Source organism: Nymphalis io, chromosome 18 (genome assembly GCF_905147045.1).
Source record: "Nymphalis io chromosome 18, ilAglIoxx1.1, whole genome shotgun sequence".
In the NCBI taxonomy this organism is placed as follows: domain Eukaryota; kingdom Metazoa; phylum Arthropoda; class Insecta; order Lepidoptera; family Nymphalidae; genus Nymphalis; species Nymphalis io.
The window spans coordinates 7,432,381-7,459,737 of NC_065905.1; the positions used below are offsets into that span (position 1 = coordinate 7,432,381).

Here is a 27,357-nt window from a genome sequence, read left to right on the forward strand (position 1 = left end):
AACTAAGTATGTAGCAAATAAAAAATTTATAACAATAAATTAATTTAAAGTAATACTAATTTTTATTTGTCACATTTCATTTCAATATCATTCTTAAAGTAAACGGCTTAAGCCTTAAGCTATCAAATAGTTGGCTTTTTATATCCGATGTATATGAAAATAACTGTACGACATGGTCGCAGTTCCATACCTATGTCGTATTGTCTCTTTAATCATTGGTCCAAATGACATGCAGTGAAAGGGAAAACTCTTTTGTTTTAAGCACTTGAGACGATAAGTTTACTTATTTTGATATAAATTCATAATTGTTGATAATGTGACCTAACGATGATTTTTCTAATATAAAAAACTACTTTTTGTGATTTAAATATTAAAGTTAGACATATGCTGTCGCTCTATAACTATTTTCTAGAACTCAATCATATATCTCATATCGTTAAGGCATCATTCGTAAGAAACGTTTTCGTTTGACCGTTTTTTCTTCGACTTACTTTGCTAATCCCACTACCACAAAAAAATCTTTTCATTTCTCGGGTTAATATATAGCCTACACTCACAAATGATGTGGCTCTCTATCGGTAAATGAATTTTCAAAATTGGTTAAGTAACAAAAAAACATACAAACTTTATCTCTTTAAAATATTAGTATAGATGAACTTAATATTAATATATGTTATGGTTTGATTTATAGTAGTAATAATATTATAAGGGACGCCATGACGGGTGCGAATTTAGTATTTCTATGGCTAGCATATCACAAATAAACTTCAGTTTTAGTGGCATCCAACTGTTCCACAGTTCTTGATAAGTTTTAACAATAGTTCCGTTTTCTTCACTGCTGAGCACGAGATGAAAGATTGATTTTCGATATTTTTCACACCAATTTTTTTTATATATTTCAATCCAAAAAAGTACTAAAGACTAGAACTTCGGAATTTTGCAGAGGGGGATGCTTCTTATTATTAGGAACCATTAATTGAGTCAGAACTCACGTTCATAACGGCATACTTTGTTGAAATTGTAGTTTTTTATAGTTTCGCGAAGAATAAATCTGTGGACCCTGTTTACAACGAGTACCGAGTTCTAAGTTTCATCGTGGAAATGCACTGGAGAACCTTTTTTTTTATAACCCTGAACATCGGAATACCCACTAAAAAAACCAGCGGTACCCTTTCCGTCTTAACGAGGAGCGCCACGGGATCGCTTTCGCATGCTACCGTGGCGCTCTGACGATGCACTGGTGAACCTGTACAAGGTAACAAGTATCAGAAATACTCGAATAAGAGCAGTTAACGTTAAAAAGGTTAACAGATTAAAAGTGTTAGAGAACAAGCGGTGCAAGTAAATATAGCAAACAAAGTATAACACTATGCTTTATTGAGCAAATTACGACGTTAGAGGACAGAAATAATTATTAATTTCAATTATCTGCTGACATTTCCCAATGGGACTATGAAACCAGTCCAGCGCAGATATGAAGATTAAAATTACTTAAAAAACTCAGCATTATGTCTCGATCATTACATACATATACATATATATATATATATATATATATATATATATATATATATATATATATATATATATATATATATATATATATATTTATTTATAGGCAGGTAATGAAATCTAACCAAGTAAAAGAAGATGTTGCTTATTGTTGTCATCAGTGTTTGTTTTTTCTAATTTATTTTCGGAAGACATATCAGCAGATGGGCCATCTGAAGAGGTGTAGTTACTTTAGCCCATAGGTACTGGTATTGTAAGAATAACTTTGAAGGTGTTTTTTTTATTGAATTGGTAGGCAAACGAGCATATGGGCCACCTGATGGTAAGTGGTCACCAACGCCCATAGACATTGGCATTGTAAGTAATGTTAACCATCGCTTACATCGCCAATGCGCCACCAACCTTGGGAACTAAGATGTTATGTCCCTTGTGCCTGTAATTACACTAGCTCACTCACCCGTCACAATAAATTTTCACATTGAAGATGTAACAATTACTTCACTCATCTTCAATGTGTCGCCAATCACGTGATCAAAGTTTGTATGTCGTGTATGTCTGTAATCAAAGTGACTTACGTTTCCGTCTCAACTCTAAAGCTTTTGGTAACTAAGATTTTGTTAGTTGATCGTTATCTAATCTGACGATTTCCGCATCGGTTCGATATACATAAGTGTTTTTTGTATAGGAAACGCATTTTGCTATAAATTTATTAGGTACATTAACATTTTTCATAATCTTATCATACTTATTCCGTAGTTTTTTCGAGTGATATTATTCGTTATTACAATTCGAAAAGTATGTTATTACCTTCTTTATAGTAATTAATATTTTAACAATCTTAATCAATATCTATAAAATACTAACAATAAACAGTATAAAACAAAGTTACTAATTTCCTCTGTCTGTATCTCCACTATCTTCTTCCAAACCACGTAATGGATTTTGATACTTTTCACTAGTACATTAAACATGGATGGGTAATATGTATAATTTGTAAATATTTTGTACAAAACTATATATGTCGGTGTTTTGTCCACAACTTGTTTTCGTACGCTTACATAGCTAACGCTGGCGTAGGAGATGCCTCAAAACTGTACTAGGAAATTGTAGGTCTTAATAAGGTTTATTGAAAAGTCCGCGATAGCATATATCTCTCTTCTAAGGATAAATCAAAGTATACATTTTTATCTTTTAAATTTAGGTAAAAAAAATGAATTAATAAAAAAGACGTGAGCTTTTTTAATCGAGATAACAGTACCGTAACAGCCTGTGAATGTCCCACAGCTGGGCTATAGGCATCCTCACTTTTTTGAGGAGAAGGTTTGGAGCTTATTCCACCACGCTGCTCCAATGCGGGTTGGTGGAATACACATGTGGCAAAATTTCAGTGAGATTAGACACATGCAGGTTTCCTTACGATGTTTTACTTCACCTTAAAGCACGAGATGAATTATAATCACAAATTAAACATATGAAAATTCAGTGGTGCTTGCCCGGGCTTGAACCCACGATCATCGGTTAAGATTTACGCGTTCTTACCTCTGGGCCATCTCGAATTTTATTCGATATGGTGGTAAAATATTTATAAATATGTTTATTATCATAAGTATTTAATAGAACATATTTGCCCTTTAGACTATATAATTTAAATTAATATCATAGAAGATATCGTAACAGGAACAGCCTGTTAATGTTCCACTGCTGGGCTAAGGCCTCCTCTCCCTTTTTTTTTTGAGGAGAAGGTTTAGAGCTTATTCCACCACGCTGCTCCAATGCGGGTTGGTAGAATACACATGTGACATAATTTCAATGAAATTAGACACATGCAGGTTTCCTCACGATGTTTTCCTTCACCGTCAAGCACGAGATGAATTATAATCACAAATTAAGCACATGAAAATTCAGTGGTGCTTACCCGGGTTTGAACCCACGATCATCGGTTAAGATTCACGCGTTCTAACCACGAGGCCATCTCGGCTTCAGATATCGTAAAATAAAATAAAAATATTGTGGCAGTCAACGGTATGAAAGTCAGCGCCAGAAGCTTTGTAACTAATTCGATATTTGCAATTTTTAGTGCGGCCCATTTGAGTTTAATATTTGTTGTTGTACATGGATAATAACTTGGGCCCTTTGTTTCTTATTTTGGGCCGACTGAATAAAAATAGATTGTTTATATTAAAACAATAATATGCCGACGTAGTCTAAGATAAAATTGTCGGGTTATGCTCTATTATGCTATATTATGTAGCGAACGCAAAAATTAAAAAAGATGCACAAGTTATATACATATATATACAAGTTTATTGGTCTTCAAAATATCACCAAAAAAATAAATGATAGCATATATATAACTCCCTGTAACCACTTAATTAGTTTTATTGGTAAAAAGAAAGGAGTTAATTTAACAATTTAAATATAATAAATCCTTATCAAATTAATAACATGTTCATATTTAATTTTAAAATTCGAAGAGTAATTTTAGATATGTTACAAGATATTTGAATGAACTCATTATGTGTATAAATTTATTATTATGTGCCTTTAGCACTGCACTGTACAGGCGAATAGATTTATAAGCGACTGTTATATATATATTTCATTGATTAAAAATATACGTGATAAAATCCGTATACGAAGTCAAGATGGGCAGCTACTAAAATATAAAATTTTTCTGTATCTACGTGTGCACTGACGTGACTCCTTCTAAGCGGCTGGACCGATTTTGATGATGTTTTTTTCTTGATGGTATAGATTCGACCTGGTAAGTAACAGTGTGATAGAATCCAAGGATTTTTCTTGACAAATAAAAAAAACATTTTACCTGTACGAAGCCGAGATAGATGGCTAGTACAATATTGTTACAATATTAACTAGAAATGTCCCTCAAAATCTAAACTTAATCAAGTATCGATTATCGAAATGTTGTAGGTAAATACTAAATCGAACACGCGGCTAAAATTATAGATAATTTCGATGAAATTCGTGCAATAGAGGATAATATAGCTACCATTAATTGAGATTTTAATCGCTGTTAGATTTCGAGATAACGTTGTAATTAAGGAGTTTTATATTGTGAACGGTGTCTTTCATCTTATCTTTAAGTGTTTTTATTAGAACAAAAGGGTTTACACGGTTAGTAAGTGTAAGGATGTGGCTAGCGACGTTCTTCCTACTTGCTGTAGCGGCCCAAGGGGTAAGACAGAATCATTTATATTTAACATATATAAAAATAATATATGATATAAAGCTGTTATTAAATTTAATAGTTTTTCCGAATAAATCTAAAAAAGGGGCACGACACCACAGAGCGTACCCAGGATTTTTATTTGACGGAGCTTGTTTAATGAAAATAAGAGTGATTTAAGCGAAACCAACCTTTCACACCAATGCGTCATTAATTGATCAATACACAAGATTTTTTTCAAAGTAATTCTATTTGGAATACTTAAGTAAATACCACGTGGGGAACATCTCCAGCTTATGCTGGACAGTGTCCCGGTACGCGCCACAATGGTGACATATCGATGTCGCTTCGCGTCCGACCTTAAGCTTGTATTCTCTAAAACAGCCATGACCAGTCCTTACCTACGTAAGTCAGAACTCGGAAGGCAGACTTGTCGCTTTCTTCTCATCCAAGCTTCGAAGGCCGGCGGGATAGCTCTGACGAAACGTTCGCGCGTACTATTCCTCGTGGAGACGGTGGCGCCACGTCGTATTAGCCTTTCAGAGAGCTGGTTCTTCCCGACTGGCCTAGCCAATCCGGGTGTGCGGGCCTCGGGGTTTCCCCCTTTACCCGGGCTGTCATCACCGGCAAGTATTACTTGCCGTGGTTTAGGGTCAGAATTTACCCAGTGGCTATTATTTCTTGTCCGGTTCTTAATTTTTATAGGTTTTCTATGTCCGAGTGGTTTGTCATTCTGGTGGTTGTTGTCGTCCTATCACACAGATTTTCAACGACGATATTCACGCAGGGCTGCGTCGTTATCAATAAATTCTGGTTATAATTTATGGTTTAAGAATTTATGTGGATGATCCTATCATTTATTTATTATTGTTATTGTAGTCTCTAATTCCTTAAGCGCTATAATTGTTAATGGTAATGTAATAGTTGCTTTAAAGCTGCTTCAATTAAATGATTAATTAAAAAAGTTCGGAAAACTTAAAACTTGTCAGCGAAAATATTTGCCATAATTTAATCTAAAAACGGACAACTAAATAATAAAGTTTATTTAAATAATAAAGTTTGTTTGATAGTTTTAAAAGTATTCTCATCAGTCTGTAAATAACCAAGTTTTCTCTAAAGCCCTACATGCATAGGTAAATATTTATTTTATTAACAATTTTGATATTTATAGGCATATCCAGCACAGCTTATTCCAGCAGAATATGCAGAGAACATAGATGACATAGGTAAATAAATTGTACTAATATATTATATATTTTAAAGTATTTGTTAATCATGTCATAATTTGTATGAGATAAAGGCGTAGAGAAGTCCAAGAAGAATTAGTAGTAAAAGTGGTATAAAAAAAGTCTGTTGAAGCTCTATTACAAAATTTAGAATTAAATCAATTTAGAATTGATCAAATATCTAATGATGAATGTTAAAATACTCGTACTTTAAAATCATATTAAATTTGGAGTTGGAATAATATACTGTTTTGCCGACTTTTACCAATATAGCATTTGGCATTAATAAAGGCGCTAGTAGTAGTATATTAAATAAAAACAATGTCATTCTAATTTATTAAAACCTTAAAAAATAGACAAAAATTCATAAACAATATTTGTGGATATAAAATTCCTAACAGGAATGTTTCAACGCGAAAGCTAACGATTATAGAAATTTTTCATATCATTCACGTCATTGATTATATCTAAAATCTTCATCAATTTAATTTTTAATCAGATTTTCATATCGTTCTATCAGATCAGTGTAATTTCCCATATACGATTTATAGCATATATATACATTTATTGTTTTAATTTACATAATTTTATTGTGTGTATCTTAGTGATACCAATATTATTTATTTTTATTATTTCCACTCTTGACATAGGTCTGGCTTATAGAAATATTATATATGCCGAAAATATTATAGATAAATTGTAATAAAACTAACTTATTCAACAGAGGCATGGCAGGCACGTATTGTTTCCGGTTGGGAGGCAAAACCGGGCCAACATCCTCACCAAGTCTCCCTACGAATGGTTGATATTCTGGGAGGTGTGGGAGGCTGCGGTGGCAATGTTGTACATAAAGAATGGTTGATTACATCTGCTCATTGTACTGCTTCGTGAGTATTCAATTAACTATTACATAAAGAAGAAAGTGTAAATTAACAACTTACAAATATTTTTGATCCTGGGCCTCCTCTTTATAGAATGATTTGAAGCATATTTCCACCACGCGTTGATGAGTCAGAATATCTTCCGGGACGTAACATTTTCTGCACAATGTTTTCCTTCACAGCCGACCACTAAGCAATAACACAGGCCATATTAGCTTAAAGCAGATCTCAACGACAAATATTGTTGTCGTGTCAAACTTATTATTGCAAAGCAGTTTTTTTATCTGTCTTGGCTTAAATAAATATAATTAACTTTTCATAAGAGCTTACAAAATTGTAAACAATAAAACTCGATTTACTTACGTTTTAAAAAAATATGTGCCTGTAATCATCAGAGATGTGTTTCTCTGAACCGTGTTTCGGAGGGCATTCTGATTCGATGAGAAGAAAGAACACGTTTTCTCCAGTATAGTAGGAAACGTGACAGATAACACTATAAAAAAAACTATAAAGAAATTAATAAAATTGTTTAGGGCACTGTACTAAAAGGGTGGAATCATATTCCTTAATCGATGCCATTTGTCTGTCATTATCCTTAGACTCGTAATAGCGAGTTGAATTTATAAATGTGTACTTGTGCTATGGCTATCAATAAAAGTTGCAAGCCCAAAGTCACGCGGTCCATAAAACGTCATTTATATCAGTTATTTCTGACTTATTATATTATAACTTTTAAGAAAGTCGACAGATAAAGGTAATTAAACAATTATTATTTTTAGCCGAATTACAATCGTGGTGCGGGCTGGCCTCGTTCACATGACTCGTCCTGAAATGTTTTTGGAGACTACAGAATACTACAACTATCCAACATTTGATGCGTTGAGGCCGAGTGACGTGCAGCCGAATGACATTTCGCTGGTCAAGCTTCAGCAACCATTGCAATATAGCAGTATGTATGGATTGGTTTATGTATCCCGTCGAATGTAGGGTGAATGATTTTCAAAACTTTTATATCTACAGTTTTTTTCATAATATTTGAATAGTTTTGTAACCTAAATGTCCCACAGTTGAGGAAATGCTTGGACTCCTCTTAAGGAGAACGTTTAGGATATTATTTCTTCACGAGATAGAAGTAAGTAAAATTTTATGACTTTCGTACTCGTGCGAAATGAATTAAAAAAAGTAATGAAGCACATGAAATATTAACGATGCTTTCCCGGATTGCAGTCAACATTTATAGACAATTATGCCTTATATTTATCAATTTACCGACATAGTCATTATTTTGTAGGAAACTTGCGTCCAATACGTATTCAACCGTCGTCAGACAATTACCGGAACTATGACGAGGAGATCGTTACCGCGAGTGGATTTGGCCGTATTTGGACATTGGGTATGTATTTTTTTTATGAAAAATCTAATTAAACTTTCTTATTGTAAAAAATAAAATATTTAGTTTAATTTCCTCATATCCATTAAATTTTGGGTATATTATATTGTAATACAACCAAATAGAACCTGCACCATACCGTGCCAAGGTGATATTATATGGCGAAATTATGTTGGATTTAGAGTAATAAGTGTTTTTGGTGAACTCTTTTCAGGTAATACAAAATCAAAAGTCTCACTCATAGTACTTGCATGTTTATAAAAAATTAAGTAGTTTTCTTGCTTACTCTTAAGACTTCTTCAAAATATAAGTATTATTATCATTGGATTAACGTTATTTGGAAATCGCTCTCAGGTGCCCAATCCCAGGAGCTTCGGTGGGTATACCTTCGCGCTGTTAGTAACGCGGCTTGTGCATCCATCTTCGGGAACGTGTTGGTTACAGAAAACACCATTTGTGCGAGATTCTTCAATGTAACGTCGCAATCTATTTGCCAGGTAAAGTTGTATTATTGAATATGTTTTTATTGGTTAGAAAGTTTCTTTTCCGTACAGTAACAGTAACAGCCTGTTAATGTCCCACTGCTGGGCTAAGGCCTCCTCTCCCTTTTGAGGAGAAGGTTTGGAGCTTATTCCACCACGCTGCTCCAATGCGGGTTGGTAGAATCTTTTCCGTACCATTAACATAATAATAGACATTAGCCATTCTATGGCATTACATTTTTAATTCATTTTGAATTCCTAACATTAAGATCTTAATACCCTGTAGGGTGACAGCGGCGGCCCGTTAGTGCACGTGTCCCCTGACGGAGTGCCTTTCCTTGTCGGCGTAAGTTCATTCGTCGCTGGTGGCTCTTTCGGTTGCCATTCCGGATTGCCAAGCGGTTAGTAAAGCAATACAGATACCAAAATCGTAATTGTTTAACATATGATCTTTTTGCGCGTTTTAGACGTGGACGTTGGCGAAATTTACAGTATTAATTCAAGTTAAATTTGGTATTGATTTTATCCGAAACAGGATACTTAAAGATCTTTTAATATCTCGAAATGAGAGGTCTGGTTTTGGATAGTTTAAATACCTTTTTTTTAAAGAAGTGGCTGTCAGAATTATACATGTTATTAAAATACAAAATAATGTATTTAAAATAATATTCATTAAATTATCTTAATTTATTATCTTTCAGCTTTTATACGTCCCGGACCTTTCCACTCATGGTTTACGGAGATTACTGGAATAGATTTCAATAATCTCAACGAGGAGGAAGACGAAGTTTCTACTCTTGTCCCTAGCACCTATCCTGATACTAGTCCTACTGACCTTCCTACCACCATCGTTACAACTACCCCTATTCCCGAAACCATACCTACAAATCCGCCTACTCAGTCTCCTACCACTTCCACGACATATCCTCCAACTACTACTTCAGAAGAGCCAACTATTACTACTACAGAAGAGCCAACTACTACAGAAGAACCTGAATCAGATGAAGATGACTCGGAGGAAATAGATGATCCAGAACTAGCGGACCTGCTCAAGAGATTAGAAGTTAAAGTTAAAGTGAAGGTCAAGTTAAGCAAATACTTAAAAAAGAAAAAACACCAACAAATTGAATAAATATAAATACGAATTTTGATTACTTATAATATATTTATTAAAGGGCTAATTATTACTTGTTGTTTACGATACCTATAAAATGTGTTTTTATAGAAAATATGTCCTGAAAATACAAAAATATTATTACATTACGATATCAAAAAAGCATTATTCTCACTACTTACCTATGCAATAAACGTTATAGACTACTTCAGGCAACAAGATAAGCCAATATTTAAGTGTCAATTTATTTTTTAACATCTCATTAAGATGACTACAACTAGAAATGCAAATTTTAAAATAACTGAATTAGTTTTTCAAACTGCCTACCAACGCTTTATCCAAGCAATACAGGTAAATGATGAACGTTCGCTTTTGTCAAGCCAACTAATACTATCATAAGTATCAAATTTAATGACACATTTGTCAATCAATAGCGCAGGTCCTCCCATCCGAATATCATGTATGTCTTAATCTAAAAAAGTAAATATTATCTAATATCAAGTTAATTAATTATGACTATGGATGTTTGGCTGGCCTTTAGATTAGTTGCAACCGCTTCCAAGCCAACCCTAATTTGTAATGCAAACACTGCGTATTTTGATTATTACATAGACGTAATATAGTAGAATTCTATTGGACATACGATGGAATTAAATCAGCATTAGACGTATCCATATAAGATAATATACATATTATTTATTTTTACAGTAAGATAGATTTAAACTTAAACCCTTACAAGAATTTCGGCATTGTCTGTCACCGCTAAAGCCATGGTATGACGCTTCCGATGCAGTCCTGCATTGAATTATAGCCTAATGTGTATAGGCAGGCATTGCCTGTCACCGCTAAAGCCATGGTATGATGCTTCCGATGCAGTCCTGTATTGAATTATAGCCTAATGTGTATAATCATACGATAGTCGACATTTCTTATATATTAAACGAAAATTTTAAATAATAAAATGTGATTGTTACAAGGCGACCTTGCATCTTACTGATAAAATTTTAATTTGCTACTTTGCCACATTGTATATACGAGTACGAAGTAATTCTGATTCTCAAGTCGAGCAGGTCTTACTCTTTTTATTAAACTTTTTTGCAACAACAGCTGCACCTACTTACCCGATTCATGATGTATTATATTATATTATGTAATATGAATCTCGTATGGCTGACACCTGACATTCAAAGCTATTTTATTCTATTAACTTTTGAACTTGTGAATTAAAAATAATATCTATATTATAGCAAAGATACGTTTTTTTTTTTATAAATTAGGTAAGTGGGCAGTTGGGCAGAATATGATTATAGCACTGTTGAAAAACAAATGACATTAATTAAGCAATAGCAATATTATGAAACGTCAACTTATGTTTTCAATTTTCTGTCTGTGTACAGTTTATTAGTCATTCATGTCAATGGGAATATGTCCATCGAATAAGACATTCCAATAATTTTTATTATATTTTGATAGAAAAAAGGCAATTTTGCAATGAAATGGAGGGATCGAATACAAGAGGTAAGTTGCATTTAACATTTACAACATTTGCTTTTAGAATAAATCGAATATAACATTTATTATTGTGTTCTTGTCATTGAATATTGTGAGTGGGCGAAACAAGATTTACAAAGTGTAAATTATCTTTTGTTTGCGACTAATATCGTTCACTAGGATCAAAATATTATAAAACAGAAATTACATTTCTTGGTATAGCAAATCTAAGCGTACTTTGGACAATTTTTAAAAGTGTAAAACCTTTTCACAATTTGAACGACGAAGAAAAACCTTAAGAACTTCCGCATTATTTGAATAGCAAAATTCCTATTAGATTATTCCACAGGATATAAACTATTCATTTGTTTGTATTAATTTGTTTTTTTTTTTAATTAATTGGATACTAATAATGACATAATAATTATTATATTATGTTTTTTCTTTATTAAAATTAACATAAAACCCTAAGCGTCTATTATATCTATACAAAAAAGAAAACTGCTAATCGAAAAAATTACATGTGGACAATAATTTATACATTTTTAATAACTAGCTAGCTTTAGTTGGTGAGACACTTACACTTTTTTATCATCATTACTTTAATAATCGAAAGATGACAGCATTCCATACACAACCTTTATGATTATAGCCGTGAAAATGTAAATGTGAACAATGATTAAAAATTAATGCATGAGATAATATATGTTTTTCTATTGTTTTACAGTTAATACAGACATCAGACTAATTTATAAAATATTGATAGCATTGAGTTATTTGTTAATATGTAACTATGTAAACTTTTTTCAATTAATATTTTTCTATAATCTAACAACATTTCATTTTTACCATATATTCCTTGCACCATTCTTGGAAAAAAACTTTTCTCTTTTCCTATTCTTATTTTACATAGATTATAGTGAAATTATCCATGCTAGACCACTACTAATATATTTTATAAATGATTGCTTCAATAGCAATTAAGCGAAAGCTATTGAAGTTCTTTATAGCTTTGCAGAATATTAAATTATCACTTCTAATAACTAGATAAGTCAGGTCCTATCACATTAGATTTTAAATGAATATACTCTTTATGTCAATTACGTTGGAGTTTAGATTACAATAATTATTGTTTAATGTTATATAATTACAGTTTTATAGGACATATAACATTAATTTATACCTATTGTATTTTCCTGTAGCAAGTTTTTGTTAAAAAGAAAAGTTTTATGTTATAATATTATATTTTTTGTACAATGAACCTATTCAACTGTTTGTGAGACTGTTGTAATATTTTTTTCTTAAAACATCATCATCTCTATGTTATTGCTATATCTTGCTATGATGAGTAAAGCTAGCCCAGACATAACAAAATGTAATTAGATTATGATTACACTGTGTAATCATCAGTTACGATTACATATTAACGAAAGTAATCAAAAAAGTTATTACCTGTCACTGAATATGATTGTATTTGATAAATGATTATTAATCTGGAATTTTAATGAAGTAATCAACACTGCAATTACATTTCATCGAATTATTGACATAAGTTGTGTCTGCGAATACCCCCAAAATTACCAACAGTATATAATAATATCTGAAGTTGTAAATATGCGACATGCTTTTAGTCGGATTAAAAATAAGTAACAAAATGAGTTATATAATGAAATGTACATTTTTCATAGCTTCTTTCATATAATTTTGCTAGTTATCTTAATTGCTTGCTGATAAAAGTGTCACAGGTATGTTATGCGCAACGTTGCCCGCACAGATTTAGGATGATCGAGAAAAGGGTTTTTATGTAACTTAAAAAAAAAAGTCCTTATATATATCCACACCGTAAATATGGTAAATATCATGACGAAATGTAAGTGCTACGTGTTACGTTGCACACAATAATCTACTCAAATACATCAACATAATATAAAAAGCCCATATGACTCACGTCGCATATTTTACTCGCCAATCAGACAAGCGATAATTATTTTTTTCCTCTTACTGCAAATTTATTATTACTAATTAATTATGTGAACGCTAATATCACGAAAATTATTTATTATGTAACACATATTTATAGCATTATTTTATATCGTCATTTTTTCGCGTAGCGTTCAGTTACGCTTCGATTGAATGCGCTTTTGTGCATATTCCTTAGGGTTCTAATCATTACGCACTATAAAATAAAGCTGGTTAGAAAATACCTATTAACAATGTAGTTATTGAATGAAGTTACGTATACGTGTTTATAAGGTTCGAATATAATATGCATAAACATCTTTATTAAAGTTCTAAACAAAAGTCAGAAAAACTCATTTCTGTTAAATATACGTAATCTTTTTTTCAGAAATCATTAGCTGTGCATGTTGTTTGAACGATATCGGAGATGAAGACTACGTATCGGCACTCGGCCAGGAGTGGCACAGAGACTGCTTTCGGTAAGAATACGCCAGCTTAATGTGCCCCATATATCCTGTCTCGACTCGAAATGGGATATCTGTTGTATAAAAGATGAAATCGACCTCATTTTTCCTAGACATTTGACCTAGACAATGAGTTTTTATTCTTGTTTCAATAATGGCGGTAATGTCTGCTAAACTACCTAAATAATAATAATGTATTTAATTTATGTAAAAAAACGTTGAGCTGTGCACTGGACCATACAGTGAATAAAACGCTTTACGTCTAAACTTAAGATTGCGGACACAAACGCAGCAATGAATAAATTATAAACACCAATTAAGCACACGAAAATTCAATGGTACTTGTCTGGTTATGAACCCGCAAACACTGGTTTAAATTCCCGTGGTTTAACCACTGGGCCATATCGGCTATAATATTGTCATAAATAAATAAAATACAACAAAAAATATACGATACGTCGACGCTTCCAGTAATAATTGAAAGGGATTGTGGCAGATATAGATAAAATAATTAAAATTGAATCGTTCAACTCGCGTGTAGGTGCTCAGAATGTGACGCCCAGCTGACGACATGGTACTTCGAGAAGAGCGGAATGCTTTTCTGCCAGGCGGACTATTGGACGAGATACGGTGACAATTGTCAGCAATGCAGTCAAGTAAATAATTTATGGAATCTTACAAATTATTTTTCTATAGTTTAATCATATTCATGATAACAGAAATTATAATTATATGATAACGGTTATTCGTGATGGTCGCTTATTAATTCAATTTTATTAGTTTTAGGTCGAGTTTCTTAATGAAATATTACCTACAATAAAGTCAGATAAGCAGGCCATTTGGTGATAAGTGGTCACCGCCTTCCTTATGTTGCCCATTTGCCGTTTTCACTGTTCAAGTCGCTTGCTTATGTTCGAAACTTAATAACGTCCTGCAAAATACAAATAAGCATGCTAGAATGTGACAGTCGGTTACGTCAAAATTTTTACGCGTTTATAGCGAACAACTTCTTAGTATACACCGGAAATAGATCGGACTGATGTATATATTGTTTCGGGTTAATGACGATTCTTTTTGTTTATTTATTTTTGTTCCTTAAAAACATACAATGTGAAAAAATAGTTACTCTATTTTTTTTTAAATATAATAGGTAGGCTGATGGGCAAATACCCGTAAGTAGTCACCACCCATAAACATTGGCATTATAAGAATTATTAACCATTCATTACGCCAATGCTAATGCGCCACCAACCTTGGAAACAAAAACGTTATGTCCCTTGTGATTGTGAATACACTGGCTAACTCATCCTCCAAACCGGAATACAACTATACTATTGCTATTTGGCTATAGAATATATGATGAGTGGGTTGTACCTACCCCAAAGGGGTTTCAAAAAGGTACTTGGTAGGGACCAAGTAAATTATTTATTGAAGTTCTTAATATAAAGGTGATAACCGGACCGGTGATGGCGGCGGGTGAGCACCGTTTTCACCCGGAGTGTTTCGCGTGTGCTTCCTGCGGGGCTCATCTCGAGGACACGGAGCCCTACGCACTACTCGATCGCTCCGAACTCTACTGGTAAGTGTCAGGACACAACCTCATATATATTTTTATTCAATTAGAATAAACCTATAAAAGTATATAAATATTTATAGGATTCATATTGTAAATTGCTTCAAGGTCACTCTGCTGAAATCTGCAATCATTCGCAGGGAAACGAATACAACTTTGAGTGCTGTCTTGAATTTTGGATTAAAGTTTTCAAGATTTAAATCGATCCTATCAGAATTAAAACGTTATTACAAAAATATGTTTCGTTTTATATCAATAAAAATATATTATATTGATACACATACGGGTGGGCATTCATTTAAATTAATGCGATGTGGCCAAAGAACGCTTTCAGACGTTGCACTTGCAATATTACTCAGTTGGCTTATGGGTACGTAGTTAAGCTATCGTAGCAATTAAATATATCCCCTCCCGTGGCCAGCGGCGCGTGCTACGCGGAGTGGCTGCGGCGCGGGCGGCACGACGCGCACGCCATCCGCGTGCTGCGCGCGCCCGCGCACGCGCTGCGGCTGTCGCCCGACACCTGCGGGGCCTTCTTCGTTTCGCAGTGAGTGTCCACCGAGCTCGACGAATCGATGACCTTACTAAAAAATAATATGTTAACATCATCATCGGTGTATCGTACACGACTAACATTACTCCATTTGACCCTTTAAATAACTAAACCTTCGTCTGAGTAGGTGACTCGTGTTTCACACCACGTTACTCAGGTATCGATAGAGTACAATGATAGTAGCACAGGGAGCGCGTACATCCGATGTGACGTGTTGTGTGTGTGGGCAGCTCGCGGTGCGCGGACAAGGTGCGCGCGGCGGCGCGTGCGTTGCTGCGCGCGGCGCTGCGCGTGTGCCTGCACCTCGCCTGTCGTAGGTGCGCCCGCTCCCCCTCCCCGTCTGCACGTTTTCCGCTCCCATCTTAAACGAACTGTTAGACTCTTGATAAACTTTGCCTCTGGAAAATTTATCACTTAGACCTTCTTGAATGATTTGTCCTGAACTTGAAATCTTAATAGATTGTATCAAACGGTAACAATGTCCTAATTTTGTGAACCCTTTAGAGTTAATAAGTTTGAGTTTGAAAATCATTTGCCTTTTTGCCTTCATTTATCAAAACATGAGCAAGTGTAATAATCTGAAAATTGTTTTATATATATAACAATTTTCAGATATAATGTATATATATATATATATATATATATATACACACATTATATATTCACATTAGCTCATGTTTTATCATAACTGAGGAGACCTGCTTTAGACTTGTTGCACTGTATATGCTGGTTTTTTATTGTTTTAAAATTATGCTGTGAAAAATTGCCAACAAACTGTCTAAATTACCTTCAATTTTAAATAGGATCAAGTATCTGTTCAAACCACGCCTATATTTATATTGTCACATATGCATGAATCTGATCTTTCGTTGGATGAAGCACGTTTTTGACAATTTCTATTTTACTCATTAACCTCAATAACAAACAACTCACATCATAAACTATAACACAACGCTTTGTACGTGTGGTTGCATTTTCATTTAAGTTCAGCAGTTTTTGCAATGCCTATATAAGTGTTGTAATTTTTACGTTTGAATATTTATAAAAGTAGTGTTAGATAACAAAATAATTTGGTTATTTTAACTTTGATATTAACTGTATTGTTTATATTACATTAGCTCGGAATATATTTTTAACAGCTTGTTTTGGTGAAGTTTAAACTTACGACGACGCATTTGCGTGTGCGTATTTATGCGTTTAAAGTTTTTTTTTTAATTTATTTTTTTTCTTTTTGTTTGGTTATTTTTTAATATGTACAGTTTAGTTAATCTGAGATTATTTTTCATTAAAATGAAGCATCGACTCAAGCTGCAACATGTTGACACTACACATCGGGGACAAAGTGCTGGAAGTGAACGGAACGCCGGTACGGAATAGACCTTTATCTGAAATCGAAAGGGTCCTAGCCAGGCCTGAAATTATACAGGTATGTTGGATGATATAGAAATGTAAAAGTATAAAATCAAACGACATAACATTAAGTCGTATCTTAGTACGTTTGTTTCTTAAATACATATAAGCAATTATTATCACCGTAGCTGGCAATTCTTTATATAATATCATTAGACTTTCTCGGGTACATGAGAAAGTATTCTCTTCTCAAGAATATTTTTTTAGCAAAAATAGTACCAAAGATTTGAAATTACATATGACAATATAACATACAAGATAACATTCAACTTTTAGCTGACGATCGAGCACAATCCAGACACAATAAACGCCAAACGCGGCACCATAGACGTCCAAAGACAATCAGATGAACACAAACTAACGCAAGAAAAAAAAACGCCAGTCGAAAAACATATATTTAAAGAAGACATAAAGAAAAACATTCCCAATATACATTCCAATGACGAAAAGAGTAAAGAAGAAATAAGAGTGCGGAGAGAGAGATTATTTAAAAGGAAGGGGGAGGATGGGGGCAAAGTGAGGGTGATAAAAAAGAGACAGATCCCTTCCTCTCCTCTACTAGGAGATAAAGAGAGGAGCAGTAGTATGTCGAAACTGTTGGATGTGTGAGTAACATATCATTAGATACACACTAATTAATTATAATTTATTTTATTCGACACTTTATTATACAGATGTATGTATGTAAAATATTTAGTTTAATGTTTAATAAATTAATTCACGATTGTGGAATTTAGCTGTTTTTCTTCGGAACTTCAGATAATCATACTTTCTTCGACGATATATCAGTCTAGAACTACAACAAATTTTGACATTATTTTTTATAGATTACATTTATTAGTGAGCCGTGGTGGTCCAGTTGCTATAATACGAGAATCTCAACAGAGATCATAATCTTAATTTGTGTTTATAATTTATCTCGTGTTCGGCGGTGATGGAAAACATCTTGAGGAAACCTCCATGTGGCAGATGAAAATCTGCTACGTGTATCCATCAATCCACTTTGGAACAGCGTGGCGGAGTACGCTCCAAACTCATCAAGAAGGTGGCCTAAGCTCAGCCGTGTGATAGAGGAAGTCATTGTAGTAATTATTAGTAATGTTTATAATATTAATGGTGCGTAACACTAAAACTCCACAGCAGTGTGGAGGGCGACGAGGTGGACGGCGTGCTGGGAGACCTCAGCAGGGCGCGCTCGTTCCGCACGCAGGCCGCGCCCGGGCAGGTCTTCCGCGCCTCCGACCTGCTGCAGGTGAGCGCCGACTCTACTTGTGACCTAACCGTACATGATATTGGCATTTTTTTTAGACATTTTTACATTTAAAGAAGCGAATAACCTTTAATTTCGGTGTACCATTTAACTTTACGAATTAATAAATTTAAACCTTATGTTGAACTTTATAAAGCATATTACTCTATATAAGACTATATAGATGTTAAAACAGCGTGAAATGAGCTATTATTGGTTTTCAGACAAGACATTATTTCAGTGTATTTTATTAACATAACTTAATTTGATAGCAAAGTAGCTACTGCCTATCTTGTAAAATATAGATTCAAAAGTGCTTCTAAGAGTCTAGTCGAATAAAGTATGTTGTGCCGTCTGCGACAGGGCGAGCTCCTCGGCATGGGGTTCTTCGGGCAAGTGTACAAGGTGACGCACCGCGCCACCGGCGAGGTGATGGTGCTGAAGCAGCTGTACCGAGTGGACGAGGAGGCGCAGCGGAACTTCCTCAAGGAGGTGGCCGTGCTGCGCTCGCTGCGGCACCGCAACGTGCTGCGCTTCGTGGGCGTGCTGTACCGCGACCGGCGCCTGCACCTCGTGACGGAGTACGTGGCGGGCGGCACGCTGCACGCGCTGCTGCAGGACGGCGCGCGCGCGCTGGGCTGGGGCACGCGCGGCCGCCTGGCGCGCGACGTGGCGGCCGGCGTGGGCTACCTGCACCGCCGGAACGTCATCCACCGGGACCTCAACTCGCACAACTGCCTCATCAGGCCCGGCGAGGTACTCGCTCGTGCCGCTTCGCATGCTGCCTACGTATACTCGTTCGACTCGAAAAAGTAATGTGACGTGTTTGTTCAAGGAATTAACGGTGGTGGTGGCGGACTTCGGGTTGGCGCGCATCGTCCAGCGCACCGCGAGCAGCGCCTTGCCCAATGCTTCCCTTCGCCGCAAACGATACACTGTGAGTTTATCGGATATATGTATACAGTCACACATACATCCATACAAAACAAAACCTTGTTACATTTAGTTGTTCGTATTGTCGGTAGGTGGTCGGCAACCCGTACTGGATGGCGCCGGAGATGATGAACGGTAACGTTTACGACGAGAAAGTTGATGTGTTCTCGTTCGGCATCATACTCTGCGAGGTAATTATGTCATCAAATGTTACGAATATGATTTACTTTTATTTATTTATTTAATAGGAATACTAACAATATACATTTTAAATGGTGCCATACATAACATTCACAGAGAAAAAATCAAATTCTGTTATGTATATCAATTATAAATGTACACAACATTCACAAAGTATCGCGTCAACATAAAATACATTAAAAACAATAATTTACAAAAATGGGATTTTCAACAAAAAGTGTTAAACTAACGAAGTTAACGAATGCCTGGGCTTTGTATAGACCAATCTACGAACCTTTGTTTATGGTATGGGTATTGCTGCGTTCGAGTTTAGTAAATGAACTGATCGTTACATCGGGTCCTTATTCGTCTTACCTTCCTTTAATATTTTTTTATATAAAAAATATTATATAAAAAAATTTAGAAGTTACATGAAACCAGACGCACGTGTTTTACTAATTTAGTGATATTGTACAATTTGATATGATTTTCAAAAAGATATAAAATAACTTAGTATAATTCTAATGGAGAGTGAGCGTTAAAGTTCCCCTCTCCCGCAGATCATAGGTCGCGTGTCGGCGGACCCGGACTTCCTGCCGCGGCGCGGGGACTTCGGCCTCAACGAGCGCGCTTTCCAGGACGCCTTCTGCGCCGCCTGCCCCGAGCCCTTCTACCGACTCGCTTTCCTCGCCTGTCATCTCGACCCCGACGCCAGGTACGGCCGACAGCGACTCGTGTCGATAGAATAAGAAATGAGTACGTAAAGGACTCGGTGGTAGGGCATCGTGCAAGTCTGTGCCAAGTTCCGTCAAACATAAGTACTGAGTATTGTTGTGATGAGGTTTGAGGGGTGAGTTAGTCATTGTAATTTCAGGCACAAGGGACACAATCTGACATCTTTTTTCCCAAGGTTAGTATTACCAATGCGCCAACAACCTTGGCGCATGGTAGAGATCAATTAATGCAACACACTATATACGTTAATGTGATTAATGAATCAAAACTATTATTAGTCTCTTTTTGGCCTGGTGCTAACAATGGCCGCATCTCCTTAATTTCCAGACCGCCGTTTGAAGTGATTGAGATCTGGCTGGAGTCTCTAGTGATGCACCTGCAGCGGCCGGGTCCGCTGCCGCCCACCCTGCTGGCCGACATCCTGCAGTACGCGCACGGCGCCGCCGAACACGGCCGGGCCACGCCGGAGTGCTGCCAGCACTACGGCAGCGGAATCTTCTACGTCAGCGACCGGCCGTGCGAACACTGCGTCGGACTGCGCCGCACCACGAGCAAGGCTAGCGGGGACTGGTCGCAGGGAGTTATCAAGGTCAGACTCGCGGATTATTATGCATAGTATAGTTTAAAAACAATTGGTTCGTGCAAATTGATCAGTTTAATACTGTTTACACATTCGTTGAAAAAAGAAGGGATATTTATAGTAATGTGTCAAATAAAATATACTTAGTGGTTTGCTAACGATCACTTAACTAAATGAATTTAAAACCTTTTAATCTTATATTAAATTAATTAAGTGCTCATAGTCTAAGGCTATTACTGAATGAGTTTTTTGAATAGTACTTTAATGTTTATCTACACTGCGCACAGAATTCTGTACAGAATTTCAAATAACGGGTAAATCGGTATCAAATTATGAAAATACAAACAAAATACTTAAATAACTCAAAACCAAGGCAATGTAACGATCGGTCGTCGAGGGTTCGATCCCCGCTCTACAAGCGCTGCCGGAGGTTCGATGACGTAACGCCAGTCGGGTTGCAGTCGGCGTCGAACGCGGCGCTGAAGGCGGGCGCGGGGGGCGCGGGGGGCGCGGGGGCCGAGGCGGGCGCGGCGGGCGCTCGCGGCGGGCAGGCGCTCGGCAAGTGCGTGTCGGCGAGCCACCTGCCGCCCGCGCGCGCGCCCGCCCCGCGCCTGTCGCGCAGCGCGCACGCGCTGGCGCCCGGGTACATCCTGCGCGCGCACGGGGACTCCATCAACATCACCAAGGTATCGACAGATCTCAACTTCTTATTCCTGGTTCTAATCTTTTTATAAATGTTTGTTTTTTGGATTACAATATTATACTTTCATCGTAATGTTGTGGTTGCCGCTGGTTTCAGGTGGACGACATCTCGGAGTGGCTGGAGCCGCCGCCGCCGCTGAAGCGCAGCAGTCCCGACGCGCACCTCAACGACCTGCTCGGTGACAACAAGACGAGAAAGCTCCACGAGGACGGCCATCTCCCGTGTTTCCTCCGCAACCAATCCGTCGAAGGTCTGGAGACCACGTCCAAGCACGAGGTCGACTCCGCCTTTCCGTTCTGTAGGCATCAGAGCATCCCCGGCCACTGTGAAGATCGAGATGACACCGATTCCTCCGAGGACGACTTCTTTGTCGACTCGACGGAATCCAAAATAAACCTCGCTGACATCGTCAAAAAAGGAGGAAACCTTCTGTCGAAAAAAGCCAGCTACGACGTCACAGATGTCACGCTGAGACACGAGGGAGAGAGGAATGTTGACAGAGATGACTGCAGGAGGTTCAACATAGATTACCTGACAAACTTGCCGCTCATGATGAAAGCTGTTGAAAATATTCCAAAAAATTCAGATGCACCCAAACCCGTAGAAAAGACGACTTTCTTCGCAAAGAAAATTTTATCTCCCAAACTTAGTAGGCTGTTCAAACCGAATACAGCCGAAGTGGTCAGGAAGCAGGACTGTGATGAATCCAAAGATGAAAGATCGAGAAGTAAATTTTTCATCCAGCGACCGACTTCTCCCAGTATAGCGAGAACGAATCACAGGGTCCGTCCTGCGGAGGAAGAGAAGAAATCAAATCTGAGCCAAGATGTCTTAAAGAGTGATCTGAAGTTGGCCAGTTTGGGCAAACCTATGACGCCAATATTTCGACGACACTTACAATCTGAGAGGCCAGACTTTACGGGTAGGTTTAGCTACCGAGATCGCAGATACGAACCAAAAACCCCAGATAAATATGAAACCGGTCGAAGTAGGCTCAAAGCCAATCCGGTTGAGAAGAAATTGACTCAATTAAATCGTAACTCGCAGAACAACGTTCCATTACTGGCCCCCGTGATTGAAAAAGATAAGTTAAGTATTGAAAAAGATAAGTTAGGTATTGAAAAAGATAAAGATAAAATCGCTCCGAAACGTCGCGAGATTGGTATATCTCGTAGTAACTATGTGAAGTTGGCTAATTTGAGGATTAGCAAGGAACTAGGACAGGTGGTCAAAGAGTAATGTTAGACTGCTCTTTGATGCAGACGATGTTAGGTATTTTCGAAGAATTATTTAGTTAATTGTTTTATTTAGAACGAAACATATTGCAATGTTGCGTTAAACGAATGGTTTGAATACAAGAGCTTAATTTTTAATATAAATTTAAAAATAATATAACATAATTGATGGTGATTTAGATATAAAAAATGGTGTGAGTATAGAGTATACTAAGGTACAAAGAATTGATGTTCAAATAACCAATCTTACGCTGTCATTTGACGCTCGAAATCTTACGCGTATTCGTCTGACCTCGAAGCCTCGGTTAATACGAGAATTAACCAACCGACCGCTAAGATGTTTACACATCAAAAGTAAAAATTACTTTGGTCTAATTTCGTTGGAGACCGAAGTATCTTGCTCGAACTAAGCTTTATTGCAATATGTATCGTTTTCGGTGCTATTCCGGTGGCTAACTTGATGTTAATTAATGAAATAATACATTCTTCATCCGTTATCTTAGTAATATTTGTTAATTTGATAAACTTTTAGTAATGTCCTTGTTGCCACTTCGAACATATTGTTATACAATTATTTAAAATATATACAACCTTAAGTTGATCACCGGTAATCGTAGCGTAATTAACGATGGAGTCCTATACATGCATTTTATATTTGAACAAAAAATGATAATTAATATTGTAACGAATATATTTTAAATAAAAGTTTAGTAGGAAAACTTTCAATAAAAAGAAAACAAAAGTTATAAGACAGAATATTGGTGTATAGACTCGATCATTGCGTAAAATCTTGCCAAGTTGAATAAACAACTAGATATACAAATGTTGAATTGTTGTACTTATAGAGTTGCTTCGATTAGCTGGTTAACCAAAAACATGCCGAGCCACTTTTGTTAAACATTAGATTATATTAGCGCTTCTACACTTTATAACCGGCTTTAGAATAATCATCTCGAATCCGCCATCTTTGATTTCGTAATTTAAAATCTCGTATTTAATAGTATCTTCAATTTTATACAAGCTTATTATAATATGCTTAATATTTTATATTATTTATACAATATACCGATGCCAAAATAGAATAATTCATTGAATCTTATAAGAAATAATTTCTCGCATTTCGTAGTATAATTTAGAGAATAATAGTTATGTATTCGGACATTATTTACCATTGTTTTGATAACGTTTCGAATTAATAATTTTACCATTTTCATATACGATTTTTTTATAATCATGTATTGTATAATATAAGGAAGTGAATTTCAGTAGTGCTCACGATAAACGTGAACTTAAATGTAAACAAAAGGTTGTAAGTCACAATAATAGCCGTGGTATGATTTAATGGGGCGTGTTCGTGTGTGAAAAGTGATAAAAATATTTTCATACTCAGCTAAATCAGTCCTTAAGTCGATCGCTAGATGTTAGACTGTAATTACTCAATATATTTAGCGCCAGAATTATATGAGCATAAGATATTGCAGTTTGCAATGTATTCAATACACTATAATATTGAATAAATTAAAAACTATTAAAAAAATTATTTTACTAAAGTGAATTGTGGATAGTTCTAGATCTGGTCAATATTTTTTTAATTTAGAAATCCCATTACTTCATACACTGTAAGTAGACGAGTTATAATTACGTGTAGGCGGTGCCTTCGTCACAAGACTGCGTAGTGGTCTGCTTATGTCAACTCTCTTAATAACCATACCAGGGCCGGATTTGGAGTGAAGAACCGGAAACCAGACATATTTTTTGAATCAGTCGATTTGTAAAAAAATAACTCGATAATATGAACTTTTTATCAAACTTATATTTGAGCAAAACTTTAATTGAGGCCTCGGGACTAAAGTTCCTGTCGCCCTCCAAAATCCGACCCTGACTAGACGCTTAGTGTGTTCTCATTTGTGCTACAATTTGTATGTTTGTTAGTAAAAATGTATTTTTTTTATTTTATTGTAATAATACTAGTTAGTTCAGTTTTGTTTTAATTAAAATTCTAAAGTTTTAAAATAAAAATTATATGATTTTACAAACATGCAAAGTGTACTTAAAATAATAGTTTTTTAAAAGTTTTTTTTTCACGTAAACTCAAATGTTTTTATATTAATTTTGATACCGACTTAGGGTAATTTTTTGTATACATATATACAAATGTTATATTATGATCCAATTGACTATACATACGGTTTTTGTAAAAATAATAATCATTTAAAAAGTTTACTATTATAGATTTTATACTACACGACAACTTTATATACATAAATGTTTGCCAGTAAAAAAAAATCATTTAAGTAAAATCATAAAATTCCGAACCAGATTATTTGCTTCATTTCAGTAGGCTTACGACGTCGTATCTTATTAAGTGAATAATGATATATTTAAAACTGATTTAACAATTATTTTTTAATAAAAAAGACATTCGCAATTTAAGTTGGCCGCGGTCTGAAAGTAGCCACAAGTGGGTAAGCTGATAGTTTATGGGCGCGGATACTTACACTAGTATTGCGAACTTGTACAATTACGTTCGTTTTCGACAACCGCTTCCTTTGACTGTAACGGTGAGTCTCATCTTCATACTGATCAAGTTAGAAAAGCGCGTAAAAGAATGTCTATGAACTAAGTGTGTCATACCATTAGGTAGCTCGTTTGCTTTTCTGATAATTATTTATAAAAAAATATATTTGTTATTCTAAAGAGGCGATATGACGTTTGAAGTAATTAAGAATATATATTTTTTTTATTTAAAGATAATTCAATTTAATTATTATTAGAATTAAAGCCTTACTTTAAAAATTAACAAAAATAATTGATTAACATTCTGAATATTCGTTTTACGTTTTTTTATAAGTACGTATTTTTAAGTCTGATTTTATTCTGACACAGGGTGCCATTTTTATTTTATAATGTATCATAAGGTCCGGTGGTTCAAAATAAACATTAAATGTTCTTAAGGTGCATTCAGACAATTTATTTTATTTAATAACTAATATTAATTTTTGATATTTTTGCATGTTATGAGCAATCCATTTCTAAATTGACTGATTGATTGAGAACCTTGAGAGTATTGTCTACGTAACTAACACAATGGGCTATTTTTAAGAAATTCTACACCAACCTCACTGTTTATAAGCAGGAATCTAAATTATTCTATCTTGCTATTTATACTACGAAGAAAAAAAAACAAAGTTTAAAGATTTATTTAATGTTTAGCGTGTATTCTATTTTTAAAATTAACAAAAATCTCTAAAAATATTGTAAATGGAAGAGTGGGCTTAACGCATCTTAATTATCTCGACAACAGGTCGTGCTCATGTTTACTTTATCTGTGATACATTTTGTTTGTAAAACGTCGCAATAACAAGTATTATAGGTGTCTTATAGTTTATAAAGGGATAAATTAATTTTAATTGCGAATGACATTAACACATTAACCGCAGTAACATCGGCATCTCCGTCTCCCTGCATTCCAGACGCCTTTAGTTGTTTGTAAGTACAAAGAATAAAGGAGTATATTAAAAAAAATAACTTGTTTTATTCTTTTTTTCCTACTGTTCGGTGTAAAACATGACACATTGGTCACGGGTTCGAATCCTGCTGATATTTTAATGTCGGAACTTAATGGTAATGTATTAAGTTCAGTACTTCAATGTATTAAATTCAGTACTCTCAACGTGAAATTTGTAAAAACGAATGTACTTTTAAATGGGGAAGCTTTAGATGCTGTAAAAGCAACAGAATTTCTTGGTATCACCATAGATTCTAAGCTTCAATGGGGCCCTCATATTAATAAATAGGCAAAGACTCAGCTCTGCAGCTTTCGCAGTAAAAAAATTAGAATGTTGACTGATGTAGATACATCTCGCCTAGTGTATTTTAGTTATTTCCACAGTATAATGTCTTATGACATTCTACTCTGGGGTAATGCAGCCGATATTAATACGATTTTTGTACTGCAGAAGAGGGCTATTCTTGCAATTTATAACCTGGGCCCTAAAGTTTCACTTAGATGTAAATTTAAAGAAATTAAAATAATATCTGTCGCTTCTCAATATATATTTGATAATGTTATGTATGTGCGAAAAAACATAAAAGATTTTCCTAGAAATTGTGACGTACATACTGTTAACAAAAGGAACAAGTATAAACTTACAACCATTATTACCAGATTACACAGGGTTAGTAAGTCTTTTATGGGGCAATGTATACGCTTTTACAACAGGATCCCAGAAAACGTTCAAAAATATTCAATTGTGAAATTTAAAAGAATCGTTAAGGAACGCTTGTGTGCTAAAGGATATTACACATCCGATGACTTTTTAAATGATTGCACACCCTGGGAATGAAACGATCGCCTCCAGGTTATCTCAAATTTAAAAAAAAGGTATATATAATTTGGCTAGTATTGTAAAGAAATGAGATATAAAAAAAACCCGCTGAGTTTCTATCGCCGGTTCTTCTCAGGTCTGAGGTGTTTATTTCCGAACCAGTGGTAGATTT

At 35.3% G+C, this 27,357-nt stretch overlaps 2 protein-coding genes across 5 annotated transcripts in view; both read left to right on the forward strand.

Moving 5' to 3' along the window:
- Positions 1 to 9,789, forward strand: part of LOC126775678 (uncharacterized) — a gene marked incomplete at its 3' end in the record, with an annotated part of 34,343 nt that extends 24,554 nt beyond the window's left edge. Inside the window, exons 7-13 of the mRNA XM_050497742.1 lie at positions 5,881 to 5,925; positions 6,650 to 6,812; positions 7,586 to 7,755; positions 8,098 to 8,199; positions 8,551 to 8,693; positions 8,965 to 9,079; positions 9,380 to 9,789. Coding sequence (XP_050353699.1) covers positions 5,881 to 5,925; positions 6,650 to 6,812; positions 7,586 to 7,755; positions 8,098 to 8,199; positions 8,551 to 8,693; positions 8,965 to 9,079; positions 9,380 to 9,789 — 1,148 coding nt within the window. The remainder of the gene's footprint in view (positions 1 to 5,880; positions 5,926 to 6,649; positions 6,813 to 7,585; positions 7,756 to 8,097; positions 8,200 to 8,550; positions 8,694 to 8,964; positions 9,080 to 9,379) is intronic.
- A 1,403-nt stretch (positions 9,790 to 11,192) lies between these two features.
- On the forward strand, positions 11,193 to 26,376 carry LOC126775705 (LIM domain kinase 1). 4 transcript variants are annotated; one of them, XM_050497777.1, is made up of 16 exons: positions 11,193 to 11,310; positions 13,631 to 13,721; positions 14,248 to 14,362; positions 15,155 to 15,285; positions 15,701 to 15,826; positions 16,063 to 16,149; positions 17,129 to 17,258; positions 17,519 to 17,847; positions 18,383 to 18,494; positions 18,855 to 19,247; positions 19,327 to 19,428; positions 19,517 to 19,615; positions 20,165 to 20,319; positions 20,667 to 20,928; positions 21,381 to 21,605; positions 21,719 to 26,376. In XM_050497777.1, exons 1-16 carry the CDS (start codon positions 11,289 to 11,291, stop codon positions 22,859 to 22,861), a joined length of 3,522 nt encoding a protein of 1,173 aa, XP_050353734.1. In that variant the 5' UTR covers positions 11,193 to 11,288; the 3' UTR covers positions 22,862 to 26,376. The 4 variants fall into 4 exon arrangements, with proteins under 4 accessions (XP_050353734.1, XP_050353735.1, XP_050353736.1 ...); XM_050497778.1 differs by having other exon boundaries at positions 18,386 to 18,494; XM_050497779.1 differs by lacking the exon at positions 16,063 to 16,149.
- Positions 26,377 to 27,357: the final 981 nt, after the last annotated feature.